Raw genomic sequence first — 18,477 nt, forward strand, 5'->3', positions numbered from 1 at the left:
ACAGGTACAAGGGCTTCATCAAGGACTGCCCCAGCGGACAGCTGGACGCAGCTGGCTTTCAGAAGATCTATAAGCAGTTCTTTCCCTTCGGCGACCCAACGAAATTTGCCACCTTCGTTTTTAACGTCTTTGATGAAAACAAAGTAAGTGGTGAATGACAGAAGCTGAGCCCCCCTGGCCCTCCGTGCACACCCCTCTCACGCACCGGGAGTTGTGTGGTTTAGGGTGCCATGAAATGTCTTATACAGTGACAGCCGCTCACTGGTCAGTTCTTGAGTGCGAAAATCCAAGCGGTCGCTTCCCGGGGTAGGAAATTTCAAGCGGAGAAGCTTTAGCAGCAAGTCCCCACGCTCGCTCTACTTTGTGATTCTCAAGGGCGAGGCAGATAGTCCGCGAAGTGCAGAAGAGGAAAAGGAGACATTTGGTGCTGCTAACAGAGGCCCATCAGGCAGGCCATCCCTTACCCACTAAAGCTGCCAGAATTACCCAGAGCTGCAGGTCTGACATTGCTGGCCAGATCAGGCTTTTTACAGACAAGCTGCAGCGGAGAGAAATGTTTGTAATTCCCTCCTCCTTTCTCTCTCCCCTCTGTCCTGGTGGCTACGACCCTCTTCCCTGTTCCGAGGGCGAGCTCCTGGATTGTGTCAGACTCCGTGGTCGCCTGGCCACCAGCGGTTCTCTTTGCGCAGACAGAGTTGCTGAGGAGACAACCCTGGAGTCCTGCTCTGCTGTGGCCAGTCAGCAGCAGCCTTTGCCAGGAGCCCTCCCGCCATTTTGCGTGCAGAAGGGTTCTTGCTCCCGTCCAGTAATTCCCCCGTTTGTTTTTCTTCTGCAGACAATTTCACGGGAGAGAGAGAGAGACCCTTTCCTAGGCCCAAGGCACCTCACCGCCCCATCCCTCAGCTGCAGTTCGTTCTGCCAGGACTTGTTAAAGTTGTTGGAGGGGGGAGAGGATGCTCACTCTGTACATGTTCCCCTCCCCTCCCCCCCCCGCCCGACATCCCTCTCCTCTGGTCACAAAGGGGATGTCTCCATTGCACACTGAGCCTGGGTCGGCGGGACCTGGGCTTGTGGACTCAGTGTTTCCCTGCCCACACTTGCGTGTCCCACTGCATTGTAAGCCTGGGTTTATGATTGTCAGCCCCGGGTCCATATGGCACTATGCCAACCTTCTCACTTGGGTCTGTGGCTTGAGCGCCGTCCACACTGCAAAAGGACAGGGCTTGGACATGAGTCACAGCAGGACACAGGCTCTGACCTCCCCCTGCCCCTCCAGCAGGGTCCTGGGCACTTGCCGAGTCAGACTGATTTGTGTGTGGACAGAAGTGGGGCTTGGGCTCAAACCTGAGTCAGAGCCTGGCCTTGGTGCACAGTGGAAACATTCCCTAAGTTACACCAAATGTAGACTGCCTGGGCCTGTTCCCCACTGCCTTGTGCACCGTGTCTTCTTTTACAGATGCGCAAAGCAAGGGGAAAATGCTATCAGATCAGAATGGCACAAGGCAATAGCTGTTGAGACTCTGTTACATGCCCACTGATGGCAACGTAACTTGCACCATGTCTCTTCTGGATTTGGCCCTGGGATTCGAACTCACAGCAGAGAAGGGACCAGTGAAACTCTGCTCAGAGAAATGGAATTGCTCCACCAGTCAGGATACCAGGGAGCTGCTCCCCTTCCACAGAATCAGGTGCCTGCCAGTGGAATCTGGTGCCCAGCATCCTGCCCTCTCTCTTACCAGCTGATTAGTCCCAAAGCACCAAGAGTAACTTGAACTGTTACTCTACTGGACCATAGCTATGGTCAGGGGTCACCTGAACACGATCTAGTGATGGAGCCCCACGAGCAGGAATGCAATTAACCCTGCTTACGTCACCACAGCGAATCAGCAGCGCAGCGTCTGTATGGAACAGGCCTGTTTGGGACTCCACATGTGTTTGCATGCATGATTCATAGGTGCGGGCACACACGTGTAACAATACAAACCTCGGCCCCTGTGCTCTTGATGTCTGTGTCACTCTAGAGCTCTCTTTCCCTTCTCAGGATGGGAGGATCGAGTTTTCGGAGTTCATCCAGGCGCTGTCGGTCACGTCCCGAGGGACCCTGGATGAGAAACTGCGGTGTAAGTACTCAGCTCAGTTTGAAGCAAGGAACGGCCTCTCTCTCTGTCCCCCCACTTCTGCTCTTGAGCCCAGAACGGGTGCAGAATAGCAAGAGGCAGCCATGCAGTGAGCATCTGCCCAAGCAGGGAAGAGCACTAGAGAGGGGTCTCACTGGGTGTGTCTAACCTGCACCCGGGAGCGAGGCTCCCAGCCAGGGCCCACAGACTGGGGCTAGCGGTGCTCCCACTCGCCTGCTAAGAATAGCGGCGTGGGCGTTGCTTGAACGCTGGGGCTCAGGCTGGAGCTGGGGCTCTCAAGCCCCGGCACCGCTCTGCAGCGTCCGAGGCGGAACGTCAAACAGCGCCCCCACAGCTCATTTCCGTGTGCGAGGGTGAGCTCCCCTGGCACAGACCTGTGGGCTCCGGCGGGGAAGCTCGCGCCCAGTTGCAGGGCAGAGCCTTGTTGCGCCAGGGCTCTGTCTTAGGGTCTCAGTGCAGGCGTTCGCATCGCACAGCCCGAACTGAAATGGGGGGACGCTCGCTGGGGTGCAGGAAGGGAGGATCCCAGAGGAGAGAGCTGGGCGTTAACTTACTCCGCGTGCGTTAAGGTACTTAGGAAACCTGGCGGACTGACAACCGGCAGAACAGAGCCTCTCTTTATCCGCAGGTCCAATGCGGGCATTAGCAAGGCAGGGCTCCCCCTCGCCACCTCTCTGCCTGCAACTTGAGGGACCTCGCCTGGGGCGTGGGGCTCATCTGGGCCTCTTAGCTGAGACTGGCCAGGGAGTGCCAGTGATGTCTGTGCCCTGGGAAGTGGCCCCCAGGAGATGGCTTGTTCCTGGCACAGACAGGCCACTAAGGGCTGACAGACTCTCACTGCCAGCCCAAGCTACGTTCACACTGGGTGCTGCCTGCCCTCTGGCGCCTGGTGCTTCCTCAGCTATTCAGCGTCACTCTTGGTTTCAGGGGCGTTTAAACTGTACGACTTGGACAACGATGGGTACATCACGAGGAACGAGATGCTGGACATCGTAGATGCTATTTATCAGATGGTGGTGAGTGTCAGGGGGAGGGGGAGAGGACGCTGGGGTAGAGCGCGCTGCGGTCCCCCTCGCATTCAGATCCATTCCCCTGAGTGCAGCAGGCCTGTCTGGGAGTCAAATTAGCATGGCTCCAATGGGCAGAGTGGGGCAGGATGTGGGCGGCCCCTGCAGCAGGTCACCCCCCCTGCTTTTGTGGATATGGTGGAGGGGGTTGAGGTGGGGAAGAGCAGGGCAGCCTGCTGGCTAACTCGTCCCCCTAGAGAGCAGAGGTGGCTTCCGACGTGAGGCTCCTGCCGTGGGCATGTGACCCCCATCAGCATCACTTGGCTGCCAGCTGGCTGCGGGAGGCTTGTGTTCCCACCCTGCCTTCCCAGACTGCTGCAGCCCCAGGTCCCAGTGCTGGAATCATTTGCTCCAAGTGGGGGCAGGGATCGGATGTGGCCCTTCGCTAGGAGTCTCTTGTGACTGGGATGCACGTGAGGTTGGTTGAAAGGTGCCTGCAGTGGAGAGAGCAGGCTTTCCGCAGAGCGGACGGAGCCGCCCAGAACTGTCCTGAAGAGGCTCAGCTCTAGACCGGGGCATTCTTCCCCTAATGCACAGAGAGAGAGTGAGACCCAGACACCTAGCACTGAGGATGCAGCCCAGCCACAAACAGTAAATGTGTGTAAGTTACACTCTCTCCTGTTCCTACAGGGAAACACGGTAGAGCTTCCAGAAGAGGAAAACACACCTGAGAAGAGAGTGGATCGGATTTTCGCTATGATGGACAAGGTGAGACTCGATGGTGACTCTTGTGTGTTTTCTCCTCACCTCTAGGGGGTGGCGGCTGTCACAAGCCCCGCTATTCCATCTCCCAGACTGGGTCCCGCTCTCCCCACAGGTGCTATGTACCATGAAACCCACCGACCTGTAGTCGTCTCCTCTCACTGTGGACACAAAATCTCACCTATGCAGCCTGCTCAAAGCTTCTGCATGGGCTGGTGGGAGCCCCAGCTACTCAGGGCCTCTCATCATTGGGTGTGACATGGCGCCACATTTGTCAGTGAACCGTTAGTCCCTGATCTAGACTGGGCCCAATGGAGGGGAGGTTTGCCTTACAGTTCCTTCCTGCTTCCAGCTTCCCCTTTGCCTGTGAGCGTGGATTCTTGCCCCCAGGCTGGCCTGACTAGGTGTGGATGTGTTGGGTGATCTCATTCCAATGCAGGGCTGAATCAGCAGAGTGCTTAAACCCCAGTGGAGACTTCAAGCAAAGCCTGGGCTTGAGCGCTTGGCTGAATCAGCGTCTCTGGCAGGCTGGCACTTTGGGCTGGACTCAGCCCTGCTGGACTAGAGAGGTGTCATGCCCAGGGGTGAAGTGGGATTTGCCCAGGTGCGTTTCCATCACCGCCTGCCCTGGGGGAAGGGCAGCCTTTGTTTCTACTGCAGGGCCAGAGGAGGCTGCTGAGTGGACCAGCGTATCTATCCCCTTAGCCGTAACCCCACCCCAGCCATCGTGGCCAACTCTCCAGGCCTACTCTTGCCCACTTGGCCCAGTTAGGGCTGCAAAGGCCAGTGGGGTGGCTCCAGAGGAATACGGTGCCCTTCGAATCCACTCCTCAACGTGCACGTGAGGCAGTAGAGAATTGGGGTAGATATCAGGGATGGGACAGAGTCAAGGGGGGCCGGGTCCAAATCTGAATTTCCGTGGAGTTTGGGGCAAGGGATGTTTGGCTCAAAGCTGTCTCTCTTTAATACCAAGCACAGATTGTTCCTCTGGGTCCAGGGCATTTCAATAAAACAATTAGTTGCGACATATTGGCCATCGCCAGCTCTCACGGCCGTTGCCTTTCAGAATGCCGACGGGAAGCTAACGCTGCAGGAGTTCCAGGAAGGCTCCAAAGCCGATCCCTCCATCGTACAGGCACTGTCCCTCTATGACGGACTCGTATAGGCCCCGGGATCCCAAGCTGAGGTAAGCCGAGCAAGGTGGTAGTACTGGGGATCTCTGTTTTTTGTAAGCAGAACTGGCGGTGCTGCCTAGACCGAAGGTTGCCTGACTGCCTATTTTCAATTGCTTATAACTTTGCCAAACGTGAACTGTTTGAGCTGAAATTTTCTGTGCTGCGTGTTTGCCTCAGGCTGAACTTTTTAGGGGGTGGGGGTAGGAAGGGGTTTCAGCTGAAACAGTTCAGCCATTTCCTAGAATGATGCTAGGAAAAAATTAGGTTATATTGCCCATATTAAAAATAGTCTTCTAACTGTTTAATTGAAAAGGCCTAGCACCCCCATGCTTTGGAGAAAGAGCTTGAAATTTGGCAGGTGGGTGGCCTTTATATCAGGAAAGTGCCTTGGCCACCCCTGTTAAAATCCGCCCAAATATGGTCACATTATAAACCTTTGAAAAAAATCTCCATTTCCACATGCACAGTAGAGACTTGTTAGAGTTCGGCAGCAAAAGTCTCCAAAGATTCCATCTTTACTGAGCATGCTCCAGCCTCTCACAGCTCTTACGTGGTGACTAGACTGCGCAGGTGCCATCCCTTAAGGTTGCCTGACACTGCCCATTTTCAGTTGCTTATAACTTTGCCAGGAATTGATCAGGGGCTGCAGGGACTGAGCAGGACTTTCCCTACATAAGAGCGGCCATATTGGGTCAGACCAATGGTCCATCTAGAGCAGTATCCTGTCTTCCGACAGTGGCCAATGCCAGGTGCTTCCAAGGGAATGAACAGAACAGGGCGATCGTTAAGTGATTGGACTGTCATCCAGTCCCAGCATCTGGGACAATTGCTCCTCATGGTGCTGGGGTCTGTTGTGGTGCCAGGCACAGGAACTGAGAGTGGGCAGACAGTGTCTTCTGTGCTGTCAATGCTAGAACATAAGAATGGCCATACTGGGTCAGACCAATGGTCCATCTAGCCAGTGTCCTGTATTCTGACAGTGACTGGTGCCAGATGCTTCAGCGGGAATGGATAGAACAGGGCAATTTCAAGTGATCCATCTCCTGTCATCCAGTCCTAGCCTCTGGTAACTGGAGGTTTGGGGACACCCTGAGCATGGGGTTGCGTCCCTACCCATCTTGGCTAAGAGCCATTGCTAAGCCAAGCTATCCTCCATGAACTTACTAATTCTTTTGTGAACCTAGTTATACTTTTGCGCTTCACAACATCCCCTGGCAATGAGTTCCACAGGTTGACTGTACATGGTGTGGAGAAGTACTTTGCTATGTTTGGGCCCAGGTAACATGGAGCAGCAGGAGGAAGCAGCCACATTAGAATGCAGAGGGGTGAAGAACAGGGAGGAGGGAGAAGAGGAGGGCACAGGAGCCAGGAGGTAAGGGAAAGCGGAGGAAGAAGTGGACAGTGCAGTCTGGGCTATTCCTCAAGCAATGTGAGGTGCCCCAGGGATGAGTCGTCTCTGTCAGGGAAAGTGTGGCAGCATCCAGAGCGTGGAATGAGCTGGACCAAAGCCAAGGAGATCACCCCATTGTCCCTGTCAGGATGGTGCTGGGATTCCAGCCCAGGGCTCAGAGGAACTTCCTACAGCACATCTCAGGTTTGAGCATCCTAGCACAAAGAGACCACGCTAATAGCCCTAGAAAAACCCAAGACATCACGTGGGACTGTGAAACGAGGCTAGAGCAAAGCCTGGGGAATGCACTGGAAGGAGCAGTCCTGCAGTGCCAGGAGGATGGGGCAGATATGAGATCCAAGGTCTCCTCCGTCTCTGACCCTCACAATTCCATAAGTCAAGCCACACACAGATGCAGTGTGAGGGCCGAGAAAAACCCGTGATGGGTTCATTTTATTTTTGTACCACTTTACCAGGCTGGTTCTTATTTTGCCACATCTGGGGTGGGTGGGGAGAGGGCTCAGACCCAGGGCTAGTCCTACACCCAGATTTGGGGAGGGGTCTCCAAGAAATGATGCTGAATTCAGCCCATCTCTGCATGTTATTGGAATGGGGTGACTGGCACTAATTAGATTAATTAGACTGATTCGCTGCAGATGCTGCATTCCCTGTGCATTATGTTCTCCCCTGAGCCCTAACTCTGCCTCCTTCTGCATGTGCTTGGCTGTTTTTAAGGCAATATGTAGCAAACTCTAGTGGTGAATGCACAAAGGGAAATGCCATTTTGTCAGAAGGGAGCTAGTCAGGAACGCAGGACAAGCTCCTATAGGGGGCCCGATGAGGCCCTGAGCTCAGCAGCAGCCACCTGGCCTGGGGAAAGCTGCTCTTCAGGGCTGTGTGTGCAGTGGTGCAAAGAATAAACTAAGCTGGAGAAGCCAGAGGCTGGGAGGGAGGAGACGACAAACTCTTTAGTGAGTTACTGGGGGATGAGCGGTTGTTAGACTTGGATCTATTTGGCTCCAAACTCCCCTCTTGGGAGCTTTATAATTCCTACCACCCGACGGGGGAATCGATTCCTTCCTACAATCTTGGGGGACAATCGCAAACACGCTTTCTGATTTTCAGGCATCTACAAGGACTATTGTAGACGACGATACAGTAAAACCTGCCTCGCTGTAAAGGATTTTAAACCAGCGGGGTCCGTGGGGTGACTCACACGGTAGCCGCGATGGAAGAGCCCCAGAGGCAGTTGCAAAGTCTGGGGATTGGGGAAGGTGCTTGTGTACTAAGCATCAGTAACACAGCTGGCAGGGTATGATACTGAATAGCCCCTGCACATCAATATTCTGCAGCATTAATCATATGGATGATTATTGAATTGTATCTGTGTATTGTGGGAGCACACAGGTGCTGCACAGATGCAGTCCTTGCCCCAAAAACCTGTCATTAAGAAATGTCTCCAAAATTTTGAATTATGACAGAAAAGGGGGGGTGGGAACCATCAACATTTTCACCCCGACATTCCTCCTTCTCCCCCTTGGAGTTCTTCAGATTTCATAACTTGGATGCTGTTTCCCATTTTTGAAAATTTAAGCCCCGAGAAATGGGGAGGGGGGGGGAAGGAATTTCAGAAGGAGGCAGCGAATTTTTCCCTGTTTACCCAGCCAGCTCAACACTGCCAACAGCAAGCTTTGAGAAACTGGTGCGGTCCTAACAAATCATGAGACTGGCTAATAAACCAAGAGATTTAAAAAAAGAATAAACCTTAGGTTCTGGAGTTGGCGCCTCGGATGTGTGTGGGGGAGTGTCATATTTCCAAACTTTTCTCCACAGACAGGATGATGAGAAACATCCATTCTATTTTCAGGGAAAGCATAGAGTCTCGCAAGAATCACCTGACTCCAGGAGCTGGGTCCTTAAGAAGAAAAAAAAAAGATGGCAGGACTTGCAATAAAATGACACAAGTTGGCAGCACCGACTTACCAATACATTTCTTCTTGTCTCTAGTTTCGCTGACTTAAACACAGGTTGACTTGCTTTCTCCTCTTCTCCCCCTTTCCCCCCACTCCCCAACTTCTCTTTCAGTTGCCTGGAGGAAGATTCTTTCTGTGCCATCAGACCACCTCAGTAAAGAAGCTTGCCTGTCCCTCTCCAGCCTTCCTCTATGTTACACGAACAAGGGAGGCGCTTGAAGTGTGAGGTCATCCCCCCCCCACTCTGCACTCTGAATTAACCGTGTCCATTTGCCAACTTCTGCTTTCTCAACAACAACAACAAAAGGGGGAAAAAAGAAGAAAAAAGAAAGGAAAAAATAGAAAAAGCAGCGATTTTTTCAGCTTCTGGGGGTGGAAGGGATCATGCATCGCTGTGTGGAGACCCCTCCTGCCTCTCGCTTTTACTTAGTACATTTTTTTTTTGGAACGGACTAAAAACACCGACAAATATTTTACATTATTTTCATAGAAAAGCGCAGCATGAAGAAGGAACCAAAAGGTACTGCTGAGGTCTTGGAGCGGGCGGCTGCCGCATGCCGTCCGAGTGCTTGATCACAATCGGCTTCTGCTTTATCGGGGGGGGAGGACGAGGGGATGGACGATACAAGGCAACTGGAAATGAAAGTTCCACCTCCCCTGCGTTTCCAGCAGCCGCCCAGCCCGTGTCGCTAGGGGGATATGTATATTTTTTGTGATACAGTATTGTGCTTTTTTTTTTTTCGGATGGAAAAAGTGAGGCTTTTGTTACTATGCCTATCTATGTTATCGATATCTTTATTTATTTGTTGTGACCGTTGCTGCTGTGTTTAGTCTTTCGTGTGTTGAAACACCTAGGTGATAAAAGTTGCAAGGTTTAGACACTATGGCAGGGGGAGATAGCCTGCGATAGCAATTAAGCCAAAAATATCCCCCCCTCACTATACTGTGCTTTGTCAGCTGGTTGATGTTTTATGGGGGATAATCTAACCCCCTTCTCCTTATTCCCATGCCTCTGGTCCCTGCACCCTGCCCTCCCTCCTTCTCTTCAGAAACTCAGATAGTACCTCTGACAAATCCCAAGGCGGGGACTGAATGCTGTCCTCCTCTCAACAAATTGTATTTCTGTTGCCCTTACGCAGTCATTTTGCCATCTTGCCTTTATGTAAAGCAGAATGATGAAATATACCGTATCCAGACATTTCTCTGCATGAAAAGTATTAATGGGGCCAATATTGTTTGAGCTTTAAAATGACCCTGCTTTTTGGAAAATCCCAGGACTGTCGTGTACCTATCTTGCGGGGCGGATGGGAAGTTAATAAAATGGAACCGAATTAACTCCTTGCTAAGCCTCCAGGAGGTTGGGAGCCCGGAGTGCCTGTGGGCTGAGAACAGAGATGGTTGGTTGATTGTACAGTGTAATGTTTTTGAAAAGAACCAGCCGGTCAGTGGAGCTTAGGAGGGTTGTCTAAGCAAACTACAGTTCACAGCTGTTTAAGGCAAAACCCAAAGCCTTGACGCTGTCCAGAGCTACACAGTGCTGCTTAGTGTCCTGGAGAAGGAAGACTGGCTATAGCTTCTTAGTGTTTTGCCACGTTTGCTCTCGTTTGGCAGTTTTAAAGTGCTCTTGAGTTTTGCTCTTTGGGCCATGCATTGAGAGGGAGCTAGAAACACCTTGTTCAGTGGGTCACATCTATTCCTACGGTGCCCAGTTTGGGTCACAAAGATGGACCTGAGCTTTGATGAACAGGAAAACAATCAACGAAACAAATCCGGCCTTGCCCCCTGCCTCATTTCTGCTTGGTCTATCTCCACCTTTGGACGAAATGGAATAGCACAATAGAAGCACAGTAGCAAACGCACCCAAGACGAGGGCAGGCACGAGCCATGGTTCCTTTGTATGGCTGGGCTGGAACGGAAAACCTCCTGAAGCTTTCCCCAGGAAGGTTTGTGTGGTGCCTGTACACAGAGCAATGGTCAAGTGCCCCATAAACTTTGGAGGCCTTCGCCTTTCCACCCGCGTTTTTGGTCATGCACCCAGAGGTTGGTGCATTCCCCTGTTTTGCTCGCTAGCCACAGTATTTCTAAGGCTCCGATCATCTTGGGATTCAAACACCAAGCATTGTTCTTCTTCCGACTGTGTATCAAGAACAGCTGCAGAGTAATGGATCGGGAGGCAGAAGGAAGAATCTGCTCTTGGGTTCTCCCAGGCAGTACTTGAAACCTCTCGCGGGAAACCTGTGAAAAGGGCACTGACTCCATCTTTCAGAGCCGAAATCGCTTTTCCCGTGTATAAATCCCAGTCACTGTGCCAAGCACTGCTTCCCCTTCCTTCTTTCCTCTCCCACCATATCCCTGCAGTGTAACCAGAGCCAGCTGTGCTTTGCCAGAGATGATATACAGCCCAGGTGACCCAGATTTGGCACTCGAATGCCTGCAGGGTGGTGAATGTGGGTGCCTCTTTGCACAGGGGCAGATATCCTTAGGAGGGGTGTCTCCTGTCTCCGTAATCGGGCAGACTTCGAGATTGTCCACACTCTAGGGCTACATAGATTTGAAACGTGAACTCCGGCTCCAAAAACAGCTAACTTCAGTCACTGGAACTAAAGAAGAAATGTCCATTAGCTGTCACCAGCATTAGGGCTTCTCTTCTGCGTAGGCTGCACTAGGGGTGATAGGGGGACACACAGGAGAGTAAGGTCTGATTCCATCCAGCCGTGACACATTTGCACTCGCGTGTACATAACACTGGCTTTCTTCCAGTGCTTTGCATTCCATGTTCAGTCCTCCATGTGTCACAGAGCACAGATGTTTTAGGATGGCAGCTGCCCCTCAATCTCAGCTCGCTATTGCAGGTTATGGCGGTACCCTGGTCGTGGAAGCACAAGAGTTTTTGGCCTATCACAAGCTTTGGAAACCAGGCAGGCTTTTCTCCACAGTCTGCATCCTCTCTTTACCACCGCCCAGTTACATTGGAAGTTCTCCCATTCCTGTTCCAGAAGAAAGACGAGTCAGCTGGTATTGTAACTTTCTAGAGCGCGGCCTGATTTCTTTTTGTTTGTTTGTTTCTGGCGTGAAACAAGAGGGGAGTGCTATACCCCCACGCTCATCAGTGTAAGCAACTGCATCTGCCCTGCATTTTGCATTTAATACCACAGTACCTTTTCTTTGGGTGGGGCTGGAAGTTATTTCTCATTGTGTAGTTGTAATGATGTCCTTCATCCTTCCCAGCGAGGTCACCCACGCTTTCCAGAGCAATATTTTCAGCTACTGGGTCACAAATGCAGCTGGTATAAATCATTCCCTTGAGTTCCATGGAGCAACTCTGATGGACAGCAGCTTGAGGACTGGTCCCTGATGCGTGGGCAGCATTGGGTGGGAGGCCTCCTGGCCCACAGAACACCAAGCCTGAAGGCATGGGCTGTGATCAGCACATCGGAGCTGTCTGCAGTAGCCTCAGCCAGCCCAAGGTCCAACCAGCAAATCAAGGACCAAACAGCAGAGGTGGCAGGGGCAGAGAATTAACTCCAGGTGAACTGTACATGTCAATTTTGGCTCCAAGGCTGGAATTTTCAAATGAGGGAGGTAGGCACTCAAATCCCAGTAGCACCTAACCCCTAAATCCCAGCCCTAGTGCAGAGTGGCCATCTATGTAAGGTGGCTATTTATTCCCCATGCCCTGACCCAGCACTAGTAAAGAGCTCTTGTCTTGTCCTATGGCTACCTTCCATTTGTAACAATCATACAGAGCACCCAGACATCCCGTCTATACCGTTCTTAAAGGCCATCCCTTTCCACACGTTTCTCTCACTGGTATCAGAAAAGCACAAAGTGTTGGAAGTAGCATGGTCTGTTTCGTTGCTTGTTAAGCTGGGCTTCCGGGGCTTGATTTGTGTGCACGTCCGGCTTGCGTACGTCCAGACAGAACTGAAGGCTTTGTAAAGACCTTGGTCAGTATGCCACGCAACAGACCTGGCTCCAAATCTAGCTTTAGGGCTCGGGGATGACTCATGCGTTAGCAGGTCAAGAGAGAGAGAGATTTGGGGGGAGGACCACAAAACTGCGTGTTTTGGTTCCCCTCCAAGGCATCAGTCATGCAGTGAGGCCAGAGACCGTCCACTGATGGGTTGCAAATCCCATGGAGTGCTTAGCTTGACTTGAAAATGTGGTCGGAACGTCAGTTTCCTCTCTTGTTCTATTCGCCAGGTAGGCTGGATATTCTGGATCGGCTCTACTGTAACTGATTCCTCCAGGTAGAGGCCTCAAGCCAGAGAAGCACATGCTTAGGTCCACCTTTATTCAGGAAATCACTTAAGCAGGTGCTTAATTTTCATTCCTAAATAAAGATGAGTCCCTGGATTGGGGCTTGAATCATTTCTGACATTGCTTAAAATAATATCCAGCCTCTTCAATGACTCCTGATCCAGAAAGCCCCATCGGTGGAATGTTCTGAAACCAACATGGTTCCACTAGGAAATGATCCTGTATGAGGCGATAGATATTGTACAGAAATAGCATCAAGACACTGCAGCTCTGTATGCTGAGAGGTTTTGTCTTGGGGTTTGACTATGGGCTCTGTAGTATTGTTTTGTAAGGCGGGACCCATTGACTGTGGCACTTCTTGAGGAGACTTGCTCAACCTTAGGAAAACTCACCAAACAACTGCTGCGTTTTATTGCAGGACAAATTCTGACCGCATAGGGCCTGATCCTGATCCCACTAAAATCAATGGACCAGATCTTCAGCTGGTATAGAGTCAGTGGCTCCATTGATTTTGATGGAGCTACGCCAGTTTATACCAGCTGAGGATCTGGCCCAGTGTGACTTTTGCCATTGACTTCAAGGGGAGCAGGACCATCGTATGAATCTCTATTGAGCCATTGGGATGAGATAAAGGATTTGAAGGTGTCGGAGGGTCCTGAGCTTTTCCTGGGTGTTGCGGGCTCTTTTGGAAAGCCTTGCCTGAAATAAAGGAAGCGAGACAAGGAATTGAACATTTACCATGTTCTCTTTAAGGGCACACAAGTTGTTTTTACACCCAAGAGCAAGGCCTCTCTCCCTTTGGAGCTGGGAGTTGGCTGGCTCCTGCTTTTCCCTTCAATCTGATATGTTACAGGGATGGATGGGTGAAGAATGGAACATACCGCCCTGGTCGTTCCAAGGGACACTCAATTCCCCTGCTGCTTTGTGGCCAGAATGCTCTCATTTTTGGTAGCTCTCTGCGGTGCCGCCCGACTCACCATTTCTTCCCCCCAGGCTGATCACTTTCTGATACCGACTGGCGTTTAAGGTGAATGTGACACTTCTGTAACTTCCCCTGCTGATAACTAACTAACCGCACAAAGTTTATAACAATATCCAGGCAAGTGTGAATGTATTTGTTCTGGCACTTTCCTCGGAAAGGCTTTTAAGTTTGGCAGAGGGTTTTCACCTTCCAGTTCATTGTATGAAGGAGCCACCGTACTTCAAGGGACACTCTATAATTGGTCCAGCTCACACAGACCTATTTTTTAACAAATAGATTGTCTTTGCCAGATTTTCAGTAGCAGCAGCTGTCTGTAGCTCAGCAACAAACAACCCCTGGTCTGGGAGCTGCAGAGACCCCTGATGATTAGCACTCTCGAGTAAGCAAGAAATTTCATGTTTCAGCAAACCGCTTTTATTCAACAGTCGCATCCGCAACATGGGGGATGCTACTGGATTCAGTGTCTTACTCGGAGAAGCCCCAAGCTCTGTCCATTGCCAGGTCTCTCTCTCTAACTTACTTCCTGTGAGCTACTAAAAGGCCCAAAAGATGGTGGTGGGTCCCACTGACACACACAGCTAAGGGAGTAAGCGGAATGGAGCCTTTGGCCTCCCTGCCCCCTTAGAAAGGATAGGAAAGAAAGCTGTGTTTGTCAGGGCGAGCGGATCCAGATGGGGCGGGAAAGAAGTGTTGGGTTTGAGCTCACGAGGGCTTCAACTGGTAGGGAGCGCGGAAGAGAAACGTACCGCACAGTGACACCCAAGCTATGGCTGGTTCCAGTCCAGCCCACCTCTCCTAGAGCTGTACCTGAGGTTTTCGCCACAGCCCTGCCTCACCGGCAATGAAAGATGATTTCTGCTTGGCAATTTTTGCTGACCCTCGCCAACTGCCACCTTCAGGACAGTGCAGTCCCCTAGCTCAGAGTCACTGTCATACCCCTCTATTCTTTTAATATTTGCAAATTAAAAAGCAGAACAGGTTTTGAGTGAATAAAAAGCTTTGGTTGATTAATAAAGAGCCTGTTTCATCTTTTTTTTTGTGACCATGTAAGTTTTCCCTTGTGGACAGGCAAGCCTGTTGCTGGAGCCAGACGTTACCTGCAGGGCTGTTTGAGAACTCAGCAATGGCGTATTTTCTCCTCGAGGGGCAGCATGTTCCAATGGGGAGGGTACGGGACTGGAACTGATGAGACCTGGGTGCTAGTCGTGCCTCAGCGCTTGACTCACTGAGTGGCTTTGGGCAAATCACTTAGCCAAACTTTTCAAACGTGGCCAATGATTTTGGGAGCCTGACTTTGAGATGCCTTCAGCCTTGTTTTCAGAAGTGCTGAGCATCCACCCCTCCAGCAGAAAGCCACGGGAACTGCAGCTTCTCAGCACCCCTGAAAATAAGACAGAAGGCATCTCACCTGAGAAAACGTTGGCCTTAACCTCTCTGTGCCTCAGTTTTCCCATCTGTAAAATGGGGTTGACACCTACCCAGTCTTGTAAAGTGCTTTGAGATCTACATATAAAAATGCTGTCTGAGTGCTAAGTATTATGTGACTATTATTTATTATTAGTGAACCGATTTTGCACAGTCTCTGGAAAATGAAACACAAAGGAACCATGAGTAATGGGGAAATCTCTTCCTCCTGGTTTTGGAATATTCAGTTTATTTCACCAAGTCATTAGCTTTTTAAAAAAAATCTGGGTCATTATTAAAAAACAACAACGGCAACTGATGTGTTTGTTTTTGTGATATTTTCTGCACATTTCCCGAGATGTTCCTGGACTAAAGAGAGAAGAGTGTTGCAGCTGTGACATTTGAAGAAACAACCAGTAACAGAGTTAAAGGTGCATGGCCAGCCTCTGATAACTTGCTTTCTGGCACTAGATGTTATCTGTCACTGTCAGTGTTGCATAGATTAAAATGCGGGATCTGTACTTTCCTTTTCTTTTGTTTAATTTTTCTGTTCGTGTGATAACTGTTGCCGTTTTATATCACCTTTCGCTGTAGTTCTGGATCTTGTCTGGGCTTAGCTGTTTCCTCAAGAAGAAAAAAGATTTGCGATATTTGGAGGGAAGTCAGACTGGTGGGTCCCCTGACTTATAATAATAAGTTTCCATTGTACAAGACAGAAGGAGAGGGAGATGTGAAGGTTTTTTCCTCTTGACTAGTCATTTAATTATAATGATCTGTAGCACAGGCAAAAGTAGCTATCTACAGCTATTCCCTTGTGAGGAATTTCGTTTTCAATTGCCTTTGAGATGTGTTTTAGCGCTGGGCCACTATTCCACAAACCTCCCATGGGCCACACTCTGAGCAGGGCTCAGTACTTGCATTGATCTTCATTGGACGGTGCAGCTACTCAGGGTCTAGCCCTGCCTTTTCGACAGGTAGAATCGACTTCCACGTGTGCTGATCTCGAGGGCATGGCATCCTGCAGCTTGTTAATCAGTCGAAGAAGCAGAGGACAAAGAAATGGGCCCAATACTCTGCTGATTTAAATGGGTGAAACTGCATAGGCGTTAGTGGAATTGCACCCATTTACACCAGAGGAGAATTCGGTCCAGTGCAGAAAACTAGTAAAGCTCCCATTCCATGGAACAGGCGTAGTCAGGTGAAATGTTTCAACGTGAGAGCAGGGCGAGGAGAGTTGGCTGGTTGCCCATTGCATTCAGCATGTTGAGTTCACCCTTGAATGTCTGTGAGCAAATCTGCACTGACACAAGCTGTGTTTTTCCCTGCATGTCACCTGGGTGGAGAGTAATACGATGTAGCTTAGATCCTAGACCCTGGGAAAACTGCCTTTCCAATGGTGTGGGATGCAGCCTTCAACTCCCAATAGTCCACGAGACATTCAAAGCTGCCATCTACACATAGATTCAGAATCCCCAAATTCTGTCGGTGCCACCATAGATACACATGGGTCATTGTGATAGCATCCGGGACTGGCTGTACCAGCTAGCCAGCCACTGGGTAAGGAGTAAATCAACATGTGGATTGCAAAGCAGAACAGACAGTGGTAGCCTGGGGTGAGGCCTGAGTTGTGGGAGGATAATTGTCTCTTAAAGAGATCCACAGAAGGCAAACAGGGGAGAACCACTTGGTTTAGTTAGGGTTCAAAGTAGCAGCCATGTTAGTCTGTATCTGCAAAAAGAACAGGAGGACTTGTGGCACCTTAGAGACTAACAAATTTATTTGAGCATAAGCTTTCGTGAGCTACAGCTCACTTCATCGGATGCATGCAGTGGAAAATACAGTCGGGAGATTTTATATACACAGAGAACATGAAACAATGGGTGTTACCATGCACACTGTAACGAGAGTGATCAGGTAAGGTGAGCTATTACCAGCAGGAGAGAAAACAAAAACAAAACCTTTTGTAGTGATAATCAAGGTGGGCCATTTCCAGCAGTTGACAATAACATCTGAGGAACAGTATGCGGTGGGGGGGGGGGGGGAATAAGCATGGGGAAATAGTTTTACTTTGTGTAAAATGACACATCCACTCCCAGTAGTTAGGAAAGGTCGAATCTGGGTGAGGCGCAATTAGCAGGTAAAAGCAGAGTGACCAGGAGGGTGAAGAAGGATTGATTCGCGTCTGCTTCCTTACTGCACAGATGTCTGCCCCTATTCTGATCTGCAGGAATTGTCCATTCTCTCCCTCCCTCCCTGCTGCTAAGGAAATCAAACGTCCCAAGTCCTTTTGAGTCCCTGTTTTTCAAAGTCGGTTTTAGCAATGGGGCAGGGAATTAGTTTTCGCACTTAGATCCTTCTCTCGCTCTCTTTCTGTTCCTAAGAACGTTTGTCCACCCCTCGCTCTGTGTCCTCACCAGCAATCAGCTGAGCCCTGGGCTAAGAAACAGCAGGTTCTGCAAAGATCCCCATCTGTAAAGCCCAGGCCCTGTCTGTGTGTCTGCGCTGGTGTCACTCCCTTTGGTTTGGATTGCATGCCCCTTATTGCCTTGTCTTTTAAGTCTTGAGATGAATTCAAGAGCAAAACAAAACAACAGAACAACAACAAAAACCCCACAAAACCCCAGAACTTTGTGACAGTTGAAATAAAAGCTTAATGACAGGAACAAAGTGCACGTGGTCTGTGGTGCACTGCAAAGCCAGGTCCGTGAAATACAGAGAGATTCTCTACCTAGGAACATACGTGCTGTACACATACAAACAACAGACTAAAGAGGAAGGGGGAACTGGCCCCACTGAAGTCAATGGCAAAATTCCCTTTGGCTCCAATGGGGCCAGGATTTCACCCAAAAAGAGGAGCCCTTGTATTTTCCAGGCTTCTTGTTCTGTAACCGTTGCCACTAGCTGTATAGTTAGGTTGATCCATGCCCTGGGAATCTCAGTTTGTCCCTCAAGTTTATTGGTTTGGGGCAGGATTCTTCTACCTCCGCTTTGGACCCCTAAGTATGATTCCTGTAGACACTCAAGCAGCCCCTTATGCCACACACCACTGCTGGTAGGGCTATCCGTGCAGCCAGGTGTTCTCCATAACAAGTAAAGGCATCAAAATCTGGCCCCGGGGAGACGTACCTTACTCCACGAATATCCTCCTGAATTCAGTTTGGCTCAGAAGCATGGTCTGCATTTGAGTTTGTCTCTTAATGAGCTCCATGAAAGGCCAGCATCTCCATCAACTTCCTACCATGCTGGGAAATCCCTGGGACGCCCCCTGGAGTAAGGCTGTACTTGGCCTGAGGAGGGGTGGCAGAATCCGGCCTTTTAAAAGGTTTTGTTGCCCAACATTTCTTTGAAATCTTGGCTGCGACGAGCATTTGCTTGCCTTCCAAGCA

General features: G+C 50.3%; 1 protein-coding gene across 4 annotated transcripts in view; it reads left to right on the top strand.

The window, feature by feature from the left end:
- Positions 1–15,601, top strand: part of NCS1 (neuronal calcium sensor 1) — a 154,986-nt gene extending 139,385 nt beyond the window's left edge. For 3 of the 4 annotated variants that reach the window (XM_074973976.1, XM_074973978.1, XM_074973979.1), the window contains 6 exons: positions 5–143; positions 2,042–2,120; positions 3,066–3,154; positions 3,836–3,913; positions 4,974–5,093; positions 8,558–15,601. In XM_074973976.1, the coding sequence (XP_074830077.1) occupies positions 5–143; positions 2,042–2,120; positions 3,066–3,154; positions 3,836–3,913; positions 4,974–5,072 (484 nt within the window). In that variant the 3' untranslated portion in view covers positions 5,073–5,093; positions 8,558–15,601. Of the gene's footprint in view, positions 1–4; positions 144–2,041; positions 2,121–3,065; positions 3,155–3,835; positions 3,914–4,973; positions 5,094–6,360; positions 6,381–8,557 lie in introns of those variants that run through there. The other variant, XM_074973975.1, reaches the window with a different exon arrangement.
- Positions 15,602–18,477: the final 2,876 nt, after the last annotated feature.

Source organism: Natator depressus, chromosome 16, assembly GCF_965152275.1.
Source record: "Natator depressus isolate rNatDep1 chromosome 16, rNatDep2.hap1, whole genome shotgun sequence".
In the NCBI taxonomy this organism is placed as follows: Eukaryota; Metazoa; Chordata; order Testudines; family Cheloniidae; genus Natator; species Natator depressus.